At 41.7% G+C, this 16,007-nt stretch overlaps 1 protein-coding gene across 1 annotated transcript in view; it reads right to left on the reverse strand.

The window, feature by feature from the left end:
* The window catches only part of LOC104346918 (pinopsin), a 92,542-nt gene that overhangs the window by 14,869 nt on the left and 61,666 nt on the right, over positions 1 to 16,007 (reverse strand). Inside the window, exon 3 of the mRNA XM_086482130.1 lies at positions 13,143 to 13,376. Coding sequence (XP_086338256.1) covers positions 13,143 to 13,376 — 234 coding nt within the window. The remainder of the gene's footprint in view (positions 1 to 13,142; positions 13,377 to 16,007) is intronic.

The raw sequence follows: 16,007 nt of genomic DNA on the forward strand, positions 1-16,007 counted from the left end.
AAACCTTGGACTGTCAAAATATCCCATTGCAGGTAGATGCCTTCACGGAATTATAGTTCAGATTCATTCTGCCTGTTCCCCTATAAACTAGATCTCTGGGCTGGGCTACATTTCACTGCATGTCCCCTCCTAGCTGAGCCACCACTGTTCCTGCACTGGTGCATGGGGGAATGCAATCTGGTAAAGGAGCTTGATCTGCCTAGGTGAAGGACAGTGTTTTTCATTGAAGAGACATTTTACAGGAATCAAGGTGTAGAGGCTGAGGCATGGAGATCTGGCCTGAAAAGGGACATTCTGTCCTTATTTTTTTTCCCTGATGAAAATAAAGTTGGCAAAATTAATAGCTTGTTAATACTGCAGAAACCACATTTTGCACTGAGAAAATGCTTTAATGGGAAATTGCCCAACAAGATACAAAATTGTTTGGTTTTTGTTTTATAACTCACATAGAAATGCTTTGATTTTGATGTTGGTCATCACTGAGCACGACAGCAATGAAGGTGAAAAGGAAGACAGTTGTATACGTTTTTGGTTAACCTTTGAATCCTACTTGTAGTGTATTCCTATTGGCCTAAAGCCAGCATACACAGAAGTCTTATAAAGCCCTGGGTAAGTTGCAAGGTCTTGAGTAAGTATTTCCCCTAAAGGGATAAAATGTTACATCTGAAGCAGGGTCATCCATAAAGTACTCAGTATGCAATAGTTGTACCCTATATAATGGACTCCTGCATATTTCTATACATCCATTTACGAAAATCTGGTCTTAATTTAGATAAAGGGATTTAAGAAGTCACTGTAGAGCTGATGTTCTTGTTTTCAGTTCAGATTCTGAAGATAAGAATGATCAAGAGCTAAGCGCTGCAAACAAGACAGATACAAGAAGTAACTCCTAATATATTGAAGTGTAGGTCCTCTAGTAATATCCAGTGGACTCCTAAGAAGTTGTTTCCCAGATTAAATACACAGTCCCAAACATGATTACCAAAAGTGTTATAACTGGATAATTGGGGGTTTATTTGAATTTCAGAAAGCTAAAATTTATTACAAGGGAAAAACAGAAGAGGAAAGCACTATGAAGCAAACATGTCATTTACCAGAGTGTTGCTTTTGCCACCACATGCCTAGGCGACAAGAGTGGCCCATTGCCTACAAAGCAAGGGAATGCAACTAATGAAAGACAGGATCTTGCAGGACTGCTTTTGCTGTGACTACATATTAGTGACAGCAACTGGGCATATTTTTGGTCACAGGCATTTGCACAGTATCAAGAGCACTGACTACTTTTGAGCATGAGATTATGTAGAGCAAACAGTAGTAATAAAGATGTTTGTAAATGGATTTAGATTTGACAGCAGTAGTGTGGGACAGGATAGAATTTAACAGTTCCAGTTGGAAGGGACCTACAACAACTGCCCAACCACTTCAGGGCTCACCAAAAGTTAAAGCGCATTATTAAGGGCATTGTCTAAATGCCTTTCAAACACTGACAGGCTTGGGGCATTGACCACCTCTCTAGGAAGCCTGTTCCAGTCTTTGGCCACCCTCTCAGTAAAGACATGCTTCCTGATGTCCAGTCTGATCCTCCCCTCGTGCATCTTTGAACCGTTGCCACACATTTCTGTCACTGAATTCCAGAGAGAAGAGATCAGCAAAGACGAAGAGCCTAGGTCACTGGAATAAATGAACTGAACTGGTTCAGCCTAGCAATATGGAGACAGGTGATCTATTTGCAGTGTCCCAGTATGAAGAGCAGACAACTATCAAAGAAGGGCTCTTTGAGTAAATCAGAAATAAAGGTTTATAAACTAGCTACAAATAAATTGAGTTTGAAAGCAGTCACTATACTAAACATCCAAGGAAGAAAATCTGCAACAGCTTCTACTTCAAAAGACAGGGAACCTCAAATTTCTTTTCATTTGGAAACCATCAAATTTCTGAATTGCATTAAATGATGCAGTTTATAACAAAGTGATTTATACTAATGAATTACAGGCCCAGTATAGTTTTGTGCTGTATTTTCCATACTGTAGCAACCGTTATTTCCTTGAGTACAGCAGCTTTTTTGCCCTGAATGAAGGCCATCATGATTAAATCATAGAATAAAGTTCTACAGATTTGAATTAGACTTGCCATGCAAGTTCATGAAGTTTTAAGCAGTAATCTAACCTTTGATCCTCAAATTTCTCCTGCTGTAAAACTAGGATGATGATAATTATCTTCTTTACAAGGATACTGAGGATTAAATCAATTAACAATATTTGTTTCGAGAAGGTTACATAAATGCCAAAGAATATTCTCTGACTAGGACACGTCATTTTGTTTTTCTCTCCATCCACGCAATCTGGAATGATTGTGGCTTGAATTGTTAGCTGGATGCATGACTGCAAAGATATACCTGGTAGACACGGTAAAACTCTGAGAAGTAATGTCAGCTGACACAAAATGTACAAAAACGTCCTGCTCTGGATAAAATTTTAGTATTATTCCTCTGCTACATCACTAGAGATTATTCAGTGACTGAACAGGAGAGGAAAATGAGAGGTTCTATTACCTCTGGGGTTGCACTTACTTTTCCAAATCTTTTTCTTTCAAATCAAATCTGTTGAATTTCATTGTCCTCATAAAGCAACTAAATTCTTTGTTTATAATAACTGTTGCATTGCATTAGAGATTCTGTTTTCTTCAGCTGACATATGCCTGCACTCAGCTTTGAAATGGTAAGTTGCAGCAAATACATAGCTGGAGTCCTACCTGTAAAATATGGACATATTATAGAAAAGCAGAAGCATTAGAATTAAAACGGGGAATTCTGAGGCTAAACTAATGCTTGACCTTGGCCATACCAAAGTGTGGGCTAAAATTCAGTCTGATCCCTGACCTGGTGTTGCAGCTGAGATCACTGCAACAGAAGATCCCGTAACATCCATTCAGTGTGGCTTGGCAATGCTATTTTGAAGAGCAGCACAGGTTCAGTCTACCTGTAGGTCCTGTACACTTGGAAATCAGTTCAGGAAAAGATACCAAAATGCCAAGTGCTTTCACCCAACTCCTAGATCACACTGAAGTAATAGCAAGTGAGAAACAGCGCAGTCATTAGTACCTTATCCTTTTTTTTTCTGCATTTCTCTTAGCACTGGCTGAGCTCTTGACCATCCAGACTCTCCCTTGAGAACAGATGTACATGTGAAGACAGTGAAGAAATACTGCTTTTGTTGAATTTCTGCTGGTGTGTACTTGCAAGAGTAAATAGAATACCAAGGGGCTTTGTTTATAAGACTCCTAACACCTTTTTTTTCAGCTGTGTACCACATTCCTTGCTTCTAAAGTAAGCTCTGGATACTGGAAACTTCCATTCAAACTTCTCTCAGTCTACCCTGCAGGTTTAATGTTGCAGGTGGAAGTGTATGAAAAATAGCTGATTGTAAATGGTGTCCTGAATATCCAAGCGCAACTACAGGCTGATCACAATAGGCAAATGCAAACAAATTTACTGAAGCTGTTTTCCCTGTACTGGAGAAAAGTTGAGATATGTAACCCTACAAATTCTTTGAATCCTTAAACAGTTTGTTGTTTTGTTGCCTTTTGGATAGTGACAGTGATTTTAAAGCTCAAATATTTTCCTACAGCCCTCCTACAGGCAGTAATGTCCATCTCCTGCCATTCAGTCACTGAAGTTAACTCCGATTTCCCTGTCTCTGCTAGGATAAGTGTGACTAAGGTCCTTTCTATTGACCAGCATCACCTGCAAGGTTGTTAGGAAACAACTGAGGCAATGGTCCCTCTTTTCTAAGCTAATCTCAAGAACAATAGACGAGGGTGAATGTGACCTCTTAAACTGAGATTAAACTACATTTTTGTTTTGAAAGTTCTCATCCGAATAGATAAAAATATTTACCTGCATCATGCCTGGGGACTTATTCTAAATTACACTGACCACTTAAACCTCTGAAGAAACAGATTAGTCATCCAGATTTACAGAATATGTAGAAGACACAAGAAAAGACCTAATAAGTGTGTTATATGACAAGATTGCTTTCCGTATCAGAATGATAGAATGGGTTGGGTAGGAAGGGACCTTTAAAGATCATCTAGTCCAATCTCTCACTAGCTGAGGCTGCTCAAAGCCCTGTCCAACCTGGCATTAAACAATTTCAATAATCGGGCAACCTGTTCTAGTACATCACCACCCTCATTGTAAAAAATTTCTTTACATCCAGTATAAATCTACCTTCTTTCAGTTTAAAACCATTGCCCCTTTTCCTGTCACTACAGGCCCTGTTAAAATGTCTCTATCTGTCTTTCTTATAAGTCCCCTTTATATATTGAAAGACCACAACAAGGTTTCCCCAGAGCCTTCTTTTCTCCAGGCTGAACACGAACTCTCTCACCCTTTCTTCAGTGGAGAATTTCTTCCAGCACTCCGACCATTTTAATTTTCATGGCCCTCTTCTGGACCTGCGCCAACAGGTCCATGCTTTTCTTGTACTGGGGACCCCAGAGCTGAACACAGTACTCCACATTGGATCTTACCAGAGTGGAGTTAAGGGGCAGCATTGCCTCCCCTGACCTGCTGGCCACACTTCTTTCATGCAGCCCAGGATATGGTTGGCTTTCTGGGCTGCGAGTGCACATTGCTGGCTCATGTCCAGCTTTTCATCCACCAATACCCTCAGGTCTTTCTCCACAGGGCTGCTCTAAATCCATTTATTCCCCATTCTATATTGATACTGGTGATTGCCCCAACCCAGCTGCAGGACCTTACACTTGGCCTTGTGGAACTTCATAACATTTGCACAGCCCCACCTCTCAAGCTGGCCAAGGTCCCTCTGGATGGAATCTCTTCCTTCCAGTGTATCGATGGCAGCACTCAGTTTGGTGTCATCTGATGGTGCACTCAATCCCCCTGTCTTTGATGAAGGTATCAATGCCCTCCCTCTCTCCTTCTGCACTTTTCACTTCAAATTTGACCTCAGCTTCACTCTTTGGAGTCTTCTCTTTTTTCCTTCTTTCAGAAATGCCTGTTTTCTTTTGCAGGGTTGTTATGGACTACAAAAGGATTCCATTGTCTTTGCCACAGACCCTACTCATTGCATTTTCCCCTGTGTTCTGATCTGTTCATTTCCCTTGTCTAATGTGGAGGTCTCTTCCCAGTTCTGTGAAGCCCCATGTTTCTCCAATGCTACGGAAAAAGCAATATAGGAAGAGACATCAAAGTATTAGATACTGTTTAAAATCATATATGAAGTAAAGAGACATTGCTGCCCTTCATTTTGTATGTCTTCCAGAAAGGAAGATCTTTTAACTGGATGTCATTTCCATTACTGCATTCCCTACCCATAAGTTGTAAGTCATTATATAGTCTAAAACACATGTGTTCCTTTATGTGTATTAGTTTCCAACTTTATTTAATACTTTGCTTACATGAGAGGTGGCCTAGTTGCCTGCTTCCTACTTTTGCCCTGGGTCTAAAGAAGCAAGTCCTAAATGTTTCTCTAATGTTAAAGCCAGTCCGGTCCCCAGAGAGCATCCACATGGCAGGCAGGACAAAGATGAGCTCATGTCAACATACTCAGACAGGTCATATCAAGGATGTAGCCTGGGGCATCATGAAGGCTGGATGGAGCTGCTTGGGACCCTAGTTAAATTCCCAGGTTATTTACTTGAACTGATCTTTTTGTCATAAGCTGCGAGAGAAATTCCTAAAGTAACTTTGAACTTACTGTGTGAAATGCAGTTATACCTCATGACAGCAGCAAAGGTGCCCTTGAGACCTTTCTTCTCTTTGCCCTGCAACTTTAAAAAGTCATAACACTGCATGTTGGGAGAAAAATAAAGTCAAAATATTTCTGAATGGTACTATAGTATTGTACTTAATGTACAGTATTCTGCACTAGGAGATCATTTTGACTCGGCCCATTTTCAACTTAAGTTGAGCTTGGGTATGCAATTCTATTCGGACAAAAAAAATCTCACCATTTTCACATGACTGACAGGGTAATGCAGCATCACTTCTTTATGTGTTGGCTATTATTTACTCAAAGTCAGTCCAGCTACCAGTGAAGAGATGAAAAAACAGATCATGAGTATTAACACCTACAGGAATTTTAATGAAAATTTATAACAACTATAAATCTTATGGTCAGCCCATGAACCTCTAAAAGGTCATGAACTAAATAAACAGGGTCTCTTTTTAGGACTTAATAGGTGTGTTCCAATTTATGCATAAACGAGGCTTAGCACAATTGTCCCTGCATTGCATACTGCTTTTCTGAATCTGTAGTTTTGTGTCCTCATGTAGCTAAACCACCTTAGTTTCCCAAGTGGGAAAATGAGCCTCATAAAAAAAAAAAAAACAACAAACCAAACTGCAACAGTCTTAACTTACCCACATGTTCCTGCAGCTTTAAAAAAGAAACACTACCTTTTGTTGAAAATACTGAAAACTGCACAATACCACATGAAAACTGACTGTGAAAATACAGCTGTTATACAGCCAGTTAGGAAATATTACGGTTATTTGTTTATTTTTTATGACTATCGTGTAACTCTGTTTTCCAAAGTGCGTACGCATTTCTCCCTGCTCAGTGCACAAGGTAAGATCAAGGAGGACTGAAAAGGTTTGCTAGAAAACTGCATACACAAGGCACAGGCAGATTATCACTAAAGAAAGGACTTCTCATTCCTCGTCTGGCAGCAGGGAAGTTCTATGAAAGCCCTGGAAGAGGGGGCTGGCTGGGGCAGCGATGCATTAGGTGAGAGTCGAGTGGTGGTGGTACAGCTTCCCAGGGACCACAGCAGCCACAGCATGCCTGGGAGATGTCTGATGTGTGATCTGAGTCAACACTAGTTCTCTGGATGGTGCATTATCAGGCATCCTAATGTAGCAAAACAATATGGAAACACCTTTCCTTTTTTTCACAGTTCTAAACTGCTGGGGAAATTCCACATCCCTGCTGGGCTAACTCCTGTTTATCACACATCAGACTCCTACACTGTTCCCCTGCTTCTTCACAGCCTCTTCGTAGAGGCTCTCAGCTTGGGCCCAGGTGGCTCTTTTACCTTGTATGCATAAAGAACGCAGATAAATCTGAAGACAATTCAATGTGTGAGCAGTCCCGTTGCACCGACAGCGTTATGTGCCTGAGTAAGTGCTCACTCATGAGAAGAACGATTACACATGCTGGGTCCAGGTCTCATTGAGGAACCCTCTTTAAGTACATTATTATTATTCGAATCTTATCGTCCACCAAAAGGAAAAAAAAAAGAAGTCTTTGTAGATGGCTTAGTTTGTTCACTCTTTCTGTTTAATTTCTCCCTCACCCACCCCTAATACATGATAAATTTGGAAAAGTCACAGTATTAATTATTTTCAAGTAAGTGTGTATATTCTTTTCAGCATAACTTCTCCAAATCCTTGGGGAAAGTGACAGTGTCAGCTTCTATTTTTAAGTGCAATGATTTTAATAGAAGCAGACAGAGAGTAGAAATCAAACTGCTAATCACAGACTTTTACTCACATCTAATACAACCCTTCCCTCACACTCTCCCTCCTTACTTTTGCTCAGAGGCACTTTCTGACACCAGAAATAGCACACTGCTGATCACAGGGTTTGGGTGGACTCTTTTCCCAATTGTAATATACAAAACGCAAAAAATTAGATGTGCTAACCTGAGATTCAGTCATCCAGGGAGCCTTAGGTGCATTACCTGAGTGACTAAATGTGTGGAAGTAATTAGTCAGAAGCCCATGAGCTGTACTGGAGCAAGGCTATTTCACATCAACAAAGGCTGTAATTTATAATCTGATCAGTGTCTTCCAAGTGATTGGTTCTGTAGATCTTTGAGTGATGCAGCTTTAATTTGACTTAAATTTGGCTGTCAGTAGCAAAGCAGCAAATTCCTATTTTGTCTGAGTGCTAACATGAAATTATGTGAAATAGCGAGTGTAGATTCACTCAGTCTCCCTGCGGTCTCATCCATAACCATACCCTCTCAAGCACTCATTATTCATATCTTGACTTCTGTATCAATAAAAAATGAACTTCTGATATGTAAGATAAGGTTAACCTCAAAAGCTGCCACACCATTATGTTACCCAGCTAATGACCCTTGTTTCTCAGTGCGGTATGTTCTCATGTACAAGTACACCAGCCAGAAAGCTCCTCATGTCAGGGTTCCTGTGCCATTCTATGGAATACATGAAAGAAGGTTGCTCCCAGCAATCAACTCCTCAACAGCAAGCCCAATGGCTACAGGCAAGCTCCATATCTCTTAAGTGAATGCTTAATACCTGCTTATTTGTAACACGTGGAAGAGCAGGTTTCTGTCAGCACTGCCATGGTGAAAGGGAGGTAGTTGAAACTGTCATTAAAAATCTGTCTGGGGTGGCTGCATGGGTGGAAGTTTGAAGAGTGACAAGACAAACTTGACTGGGAGCTGTGATGGGAATAAAAGATGCTCAGAGAGGTAAGAGAAGATGAAACAGAAAACCTCTGTAACTACGTTAACTGTAAAACTATAGAGGACTGGTGCACTGAAAGCCTAAGCATGCTGACCCTGCCCAGCTTGCTCTAGCAACTGGGGGGCAGTGCTGTGTGCTGCATTTTTGGGGCTTGCCCCTCAGGGAGGTCTGCCCCAGGCACACACACAGCCACGTTGCCAAGGGGCAGAAGAGCCATCCATAGTGAGAGAACAGGGAAAATAGTCGCCTTCTCTACTGTCTCCTCCAGCTTCCTCCCAAACATCACCTGGTCTCAGGCATTCTAGTGCTTTACAGCTTTGTCCATGAAGCTTAATATCTGCCTGGAGTGATGTTACCAGCCCAGTAACAGTCCAGCTTAAACAGTGCATCTCACCCCTTCTGGAGGAGAGCAGAGGAAGACGGAGAGCAGTGAGCCCCATGCTGCCCCACCTGACAGAGTTCCTGTGTCTGGAAAGAAATTCACCATTTTCCTCAGTGTTTTATCACCTCAGGTCAGTGCAGAAGGCAACTGCAAAGACAGTTTTTTTTTTTCTGGTGTTCCTGGAACATGGAAGTGACTCAGGGTCTGTTTGACACTTAATTTAAAGGTGTGCTCTGCAGGATGAACTTTAAGGCTGACTCAGAGGCTGATGTTTCCACAGTATTCCACATTGTTTTATGACAGCTGGAAGTTAACACCACAGCTGCAGTCAACCAATACCATTTTGCAACCTCCAGGGCATATGCCAAAGCATAAAAGTTAGCTTATGCACACAGAACTAAAAAGTAAGCCATATGTTCTCAGTGTATGTAATGGATTTGCGTGGGAAGGTTTTGTATCTGGGGGGTTACAGGGATGGCTTCTGTGAGAAGGTGCTACAAGTTTCCCCTATGTCCGATACAGCCAATGCCAGCCGGCTCCAAGACGGACCCGCCGCTGGGCAAGGCCAAGCCTGTCAACAACGGCGGTTGCACCTCTGTGATAACGTATTTAAGGGAGGGGAAAAAAAAGTTATTGTGCAGCAGTAATTGGACCGAGTGAGAGGATTGAGAATATGTGAGAGAAACATTCTGCAGACACCTTCACCAATGGAGAAGGAGCAGGAGGAGCTGCTCCAGGCACCGGAGCAGCAATTCCCCTGCAACTTGTGGTGAAGACCACAGTGAGGCAGGCTGTTCCCCTGCAGCCTGTGGGTGGTGGAGCAGATATCTGCCTACACCCCGTGGAGGACTCCATGTCGAAGTAGGTGGATGCCTGAAGGAAGCTGTGAACGCGTGGGAAGCCTGCACTGAAGCAGGCTCCTGGCAGATCCTGTGGCCCGTGGAGAGAGAGGAGCCCACGCTGGAGCAGGTTTGCTGCTAGTGACCCCATGGTGGGGGGCCCACACTGGAGCAGTTGGTTCCTGAAGGATTGCACACCATGAAGGAGACCCACGCTGGAGCAGTTCATGAAGAACTGTAGCCTGTGGAGGACTGTCTCCCATGAGAAGGGACCCCACATTGGAGCAGGGGAAGTGTGTGAGGAGTCCTCCCCCTGAGGAGGAGGGAGTGGCAGAAACAATGAGCTGACTGCAATCCCCATTCCCTGTCCCCCTGCGCCACTCGGGGGAAGGAGGGACAGAAACTGGGAACAAAGTTAAGCCCGGGAAAGAAGGGAGGGGTGGGGGGAAGGTGTTTTAAGATTTGGTTTTATTTCTCATTACTCGTCTCTCAGTTACTTGGTAATAAATTACATTTTTCCCAAGTCAAGTCTGTTTTGCCTGTGACAGTAGTGATCTCCCTGTCCTTATCTCGACCCCACAAGCCTGTTGTTATATTTTTCTCTCCCCTGTCCAGTTGAGGAGGGGGAGAGTGATAGAGCGGCTTTGGTGGGCACCTGGCATCCAGCCGGGGTCAAATCACCACAGCCTATTTGTAAGATGCGGTATAAATAGCCTACTGTGGCATCTCACATCCAAAAAGAGAGGACTGTGAAAAATGCAGACCAGATAATTTCTGTGTTAGGAGGCATCAGCCTCCTATGACAATTCACAGCTAAGCATGAAGCCCAGAAGAGCTGAGTGCCGGGAAGAAGACAGATTTTTCTGAGGTGTTAAATTTACAAAAAAGAATGAGAACGTCTACAGAGTAGCTGAGGGGCCATGAAAACCAGTGATGCATCGGATGAGGGTGTTACTTTTGTTCCTGTTCTGAAAGGAAGGGGAATAGACGAAGCGATGTGTTTCACCCTTTTGGAGTAAATCTCATTCCTCAGTGTCAGATAAAAACAATTACTTTTACTGCCAATACACAGTGGCACAACAGATGAGAGCTGCAGATTAATGCTAGGCATTAGCTATTATTTTTGTTTTATTACAGTGAAAACTATTTACCCCAAATCTGACCAAGCTCCTTTTCAGGAGTGATTTTTGTCTTGATTTCTGCAGCAACAAGGAAGCTAACTATAAAAAAACCCCAACCCATACAGTGATTTCCAGCTGGCAACTAATGATCCACCCTCCACAACTGATTTGACTTTGCCCCCTTGCTATTTTTTGTTAAATGGTGGCAGCTGTGGAACAGTAGGCAGTGGGAAACAAATGAAACATTCTCAGTGTTCAAAGAGAGAAATCTAATACATTGGTCTTGCATGCGACTGGGGACTAACGAAGGACATTTAAGAAAATGTTTCCAGTTCCTTGCCATGGTGCTCCTGAATTGTTGCACAGCCTTTTCAGTTCCTGCTGCTAAGAAACAGCCTGCCTTGCCTCAAAACTATCCTAACAGATCTTCCCCTTGTAGACACATCGTCCCACACTGATCTTTCCTTATAAGAGATCACAAACTGGATCAAAAGTAAATCCCATATTGAGAAACAAGTTAAGCATTCAGAAGTATTTCCTTTGTAGCTGAAAGAGGCAGCTTCTGCAAGGGAAGAGTGATTTTTAGACAGTTTGCGACATTCCTGTGATGTGCAAGCACCCTGGTTTTATTCTTGCTAATCAACATTTTTCTCAACAGTGAGCCTTTGCTTTTTGCCTCAGCACACCCACAGCAGTGTGACTGTCTCGTAAGTCTTTGATGCTGCAGAACACACAGTTCTCAATAACTGCTTGGAGCACTTTGAGACTATAAAAGCAGCCTTAATTGTGTGTATATCTGTGGATGCCAGGTTGTCAGTACCTGTAATTGTGCATGTGATTCTGTTCTTGAGACATGTGGAGGCACTCAAGGCTCTGTACTGAGCTGATGTGTTTTAGGACCTGTATCTTTCTCCTGGCTTCGATACTCTTGCTGTTTGGGGTGTGCTCCATGTGTAAAGACAATGCCAAAGTGTTCTTGCGATTCCTGTTATAGTCTGTTCCAGTGATCACAGCACAGTCATGATCTCACGGAAGTCAAGGACCTCAGTCAAAGTGCTCAGAGAATGAAGAAGCAAGACAGATGCTGTTGTTGAGAATTTTCCATAAGAATTTTAAAAGGTAAGGGGAAGGAGAAAAATTTACTATTTTGCTTCAGCATTAGCAGTTTTCAAATGGAGCTCTATCTTTTTCAATGTCAGCTCAAACTAGACTTTGGAAATGAAGTCCTGGCTTGGGGAAGGCAATAGTACTTTTTCGTTCTAATTTCAGGGAGGTTTCACAGCTTGCCTGAGATCTTTTCCTCAAACTTCAGGTGTAGATTAATTTGTTGTTTAAGAACTTTAGGTTGGATGAACCAGACCAAGAATGATCCCAGGCAGTGGCAAAATTGGAATATGTTTGCCTGTTACATTCAACTTTTCCCTTGTCTAGCCTCCATAATAATATAATGCTGCTGTTGATAAATACTAGGGGTAGACTCTAGCATACACTGAGCAAGAAAGGATAAAGAAGGTTTATTTGCTTTATAATAGTGTAGTGGACATAATGAAGAAAGGGAATTGAGAGCAACCTCTAACACTTAATGTAATAAAAAAGATAAGGCATTTTGATAAACCATGCGTATTTTCCAAATTTCTTACTGCAAAACACTTTTAAAACTTCTAGATCTGCCATTATCAAACTTTAGAGTCAGAGTTGTCAATGCAGAAACATTAGGAAGCTCACTTTTCTGTACTGAAAATGCCATTTACAGGAACGAGGGACCTCAACTGGATCTAGGCATTTTAGAAATGATAGAATTGTCCTTGATCCTCATGAGCTAAAATGCATTATGTATTTTGTCATGTAGCTGAACTGGGAATTTGAAGGGAAGGATGCAGAAGTCCAGAAAAATTGTAATTGCAGTGACCATTTGTTTTGAAGGGGATCTGTCATAAAAATTGTATTTGCAAACAGTCTCCTCCTTTATATTGTTTTCAAGGTCATGAAATCCCTTCCTCTTCTTGTCCCTCTTTTCTCCCCTGCCAAATGTTTGAGTATTCTTTTTCTAAATAGAAACCAATACCTTTGGCAACTAACTCTGCAGCATACAAATTAACATCCAGTCTGCCCTCAGAAGGACACATGCAATTTCAGTAAGCAAATGTTTACCTGCTCTTCCTATCTAGCAATATATTGTTGATGCAAACACTTCCACCACAAGACTCCAGTAATAGCGTTTGAACAAGCTTTGAATGTCCTTCTCATAAAGACATGTCTACAGGACTGGTTGTGACAGCGGTCAAGAATGCCTGACAGGCCCTGAAGAAAACACAGTTTTAAAATAGTATATGTCTTACCTGCTTATTCATAAGTATGTAGATAATGGGATTGCAAACAGTGCTGCTTTTTGCTAGGATGGAAGGTATGACGCTTGCAACTGGAGTCACCACACCTGGCTTACCAAATGTGGCAAGTAATGCTATAATTCCATAGGGAATCCAACACACAAGGTAACAGATAACTGTAGTGATCACCATGAACAGTACGTGGTATTCTCTTTTGCGGGCAGTGTTCTTGTGGATTTTTCCAACCTAGGGGAAAGCAAAAAAAGACAAAAAGAGAGAATTTAAGAATCTGAGCTGTTGGATTGATTGCTTTAACAACCTGGGACTATTGGTCTTGGATCAGCAATGATAATCAGAATTGTAATTCCAGAAGCAAAACAAATGCAACCCCAAAAGCAAGCAAATGCAGTGGAAAGACTTCCATTGTCTCCACGAGGCACTAGGGGAAGCCCTGCAGACATCATGCTGCACACCAGCATAAATCAGAATCCCAGTGGAGGTTGGGGCAAAAGGAGAAAGGTGACAAAGTTAGCATCTAGTCCATAATAGCTGGTACGTCATCTCCAGTTGCTTTTCAGGTATGTCATCTTGTATAATTGTACAATGTTTTCACTCAAGTTATTCCAGTACATAGGACTTGCTTGAGATGGAGAAGCATTGCGAAGCACAAGTGAACCAAAAGAAGCATTATCTGTTAGGGGTGTGGAAACAGCAGAGCAACGCTAGGACTGTGCTCAGTACCTCCGTCCTTGGATGTTTTCAAGGCTTAGCTATATAAAGCCTCAGATGCGCTGGTGTAGCGTTGGCAATGGTTGCACTCAGAGTGGGACACTAGAGAAGCCTTGCAAACAACACTTTATGAAGTTTTAAGTGGTATGATTCATCCTTTCTAGACTATTTCTTCCAGGTAGTTTACCATTTTGATAAAAGGGTCTCACGCCTGTTAATCATCAAAACCAGTTTTCTGTGCTCTTCAAAAATCACACCAAATACTGACATAGTTCAGCTATTGTATTGGGTTTTATGGAGAAATGGAATAGAACTGGGTAAACAGGAAGCGCAGACTTAAATGACCAGTTTCAAAGTGATGGTACAACAGCCCACCTTGCTATCATGAATTTACCACTAGTTACAGTCTGTGGGCAAGCCCAACACTACTGTGGAAGTATTTATAGTCTGTGCTTCAAAATATACTCTCCTTTGACCTATTCTGGACTGAAGCATCATGCTCTTTTGGAGTCTAGAGCTCTAAGATGGAGGTTAAACATCAAAATAACAGCCAACTTTTATTTTTAAGCTCTGGTGCGAATGCTTTTTTTTTGTAGGACAGCTACAGAACACTTGTCCAGAGTGTTCGTACCGCTGAGCACATTGGTGATAACTGTGAGGAAAAAAGCTTCATTCCCTACACAAAACTCACACTGGGGCCTATGCACAAGCATTATTTAAAAGCAAGCTCCCCATGCAGTATCTCTGTGAGATGGCCATTGATTTTGATCAAAAGCCCATGGAAGTCAGCATAAGATTGGGTGGGGTATTGGGCACATAGCCTCATTTTATAGGGACTATGAAAAAGTTCTTAACAAACATTTGGAAAGATTAACTCCAGAATAGCAAGGCTGGTCTCCCTAAGCATCTTTGCAGCCAACAAAGAAAAGCAAACTCTGCAAGGAGGCTGATTTTGGAGCCAGTCTCTCCACTCACTCTAGATGGAGCCCCAGCACACTGGTCTCCCGAGGTTGTGGTTAATTCCATAACTTCCCCCCAGAGTGTGTTCAGCAGACCCAGATGTGCCAGCAGGATTTCAGGAAGTATTCAAATGTTTGAACTGTATCGATTGAGTATTGTACTCAGCCAAATGCAATTTATGTCCGCTTCAACGTCCTTTTGCTTCCCGAATGAGGTACTTGAGAGTAAACTGCACCCAAGGGAACTAAGCCCCTGTAAAACTACAAACATAAATAAGCAAAAAGGCAGGTCCCTGGAATGCAACACATCTAAACTTTGCCTAACCAAAAAAAATGTTTTAAACAAATAGATTTAAAGTGATGCAGGAGAACACTGATGTGCACAACTCTGTAAATGAACAGAACACAGTTAAAGGTGGAAGCCACTAGTCACTCGAGTCAAATGACATCTGTGGTTGCCTTGTGCACAACTTGCACGTGCTAATGCAGTGGAAATAGTTAGGGCTTTACCCATCTCTTTATGGTGTGGGTGCTTTTGTGTTACTTACATGTTTATGTATCAGGCCATGAGTTAAGAACATATATAGTAACTGTGTAAGTACATATGGAAGGCAAAATAATATGGCCACACTGTTTTTTTTTAGTTAATTAATTCTAGCCTTCTAGAGTGGTTGGTTCTATCTGGAGTTGCAGTAGAAATGTTCCTGTTGAAGGTAAATAAAACACACAAACTCAATCTACCAAAAAACCCCAAATATTTCTCCTGTCTAGTCTTTCAATGATTTTCTGCAAAAAGGCAATTACAAAATAAAATCCATCCTTTCTGAAAACATTGGGGACTATTCTTTCTTTTTTTTTTTTTTTTTTTTTTTGCAAGAACAGAACTTATTTATCTCATAATTACTTTAGCTTGCAAAAAAAGGATTAATAATAGATAAAGGTCCAATCCTGTATTGCTTATTTAAACTAATTTTTTCATCACTAATGGGAATTTTATCTGACTGAAGAATCCAGGATCCCATGTTGGCTGCAGCTATGTTACAAGTTAACCAAGGAATTAACCGAGGAATGCAAAGCCCTGGCTAGCTATGGCATCCACAGCTAAGGACCTTCAATAAAGGCAGGGCATCAGTCAGCACATTTTCCCTCTGTGTTTACATAATATCTCTGTCTTGAAGAGTTTGCAAAA

This window comes from Leptosomus discolor, chromosome 1 (assembly GCF_034619465.1).
Source record: "Leptosomus discolor isolate bLepDis1 chromosome 1, bLepDis1.hap2, whole genome shotgun sequence".
Taxonomy (NCBI): Eukaryota; Metazoa; Chordata; class Aves; order Leptosomiformes; family Leptosomidae; genus Leptosomus; species Leptosomus discolor.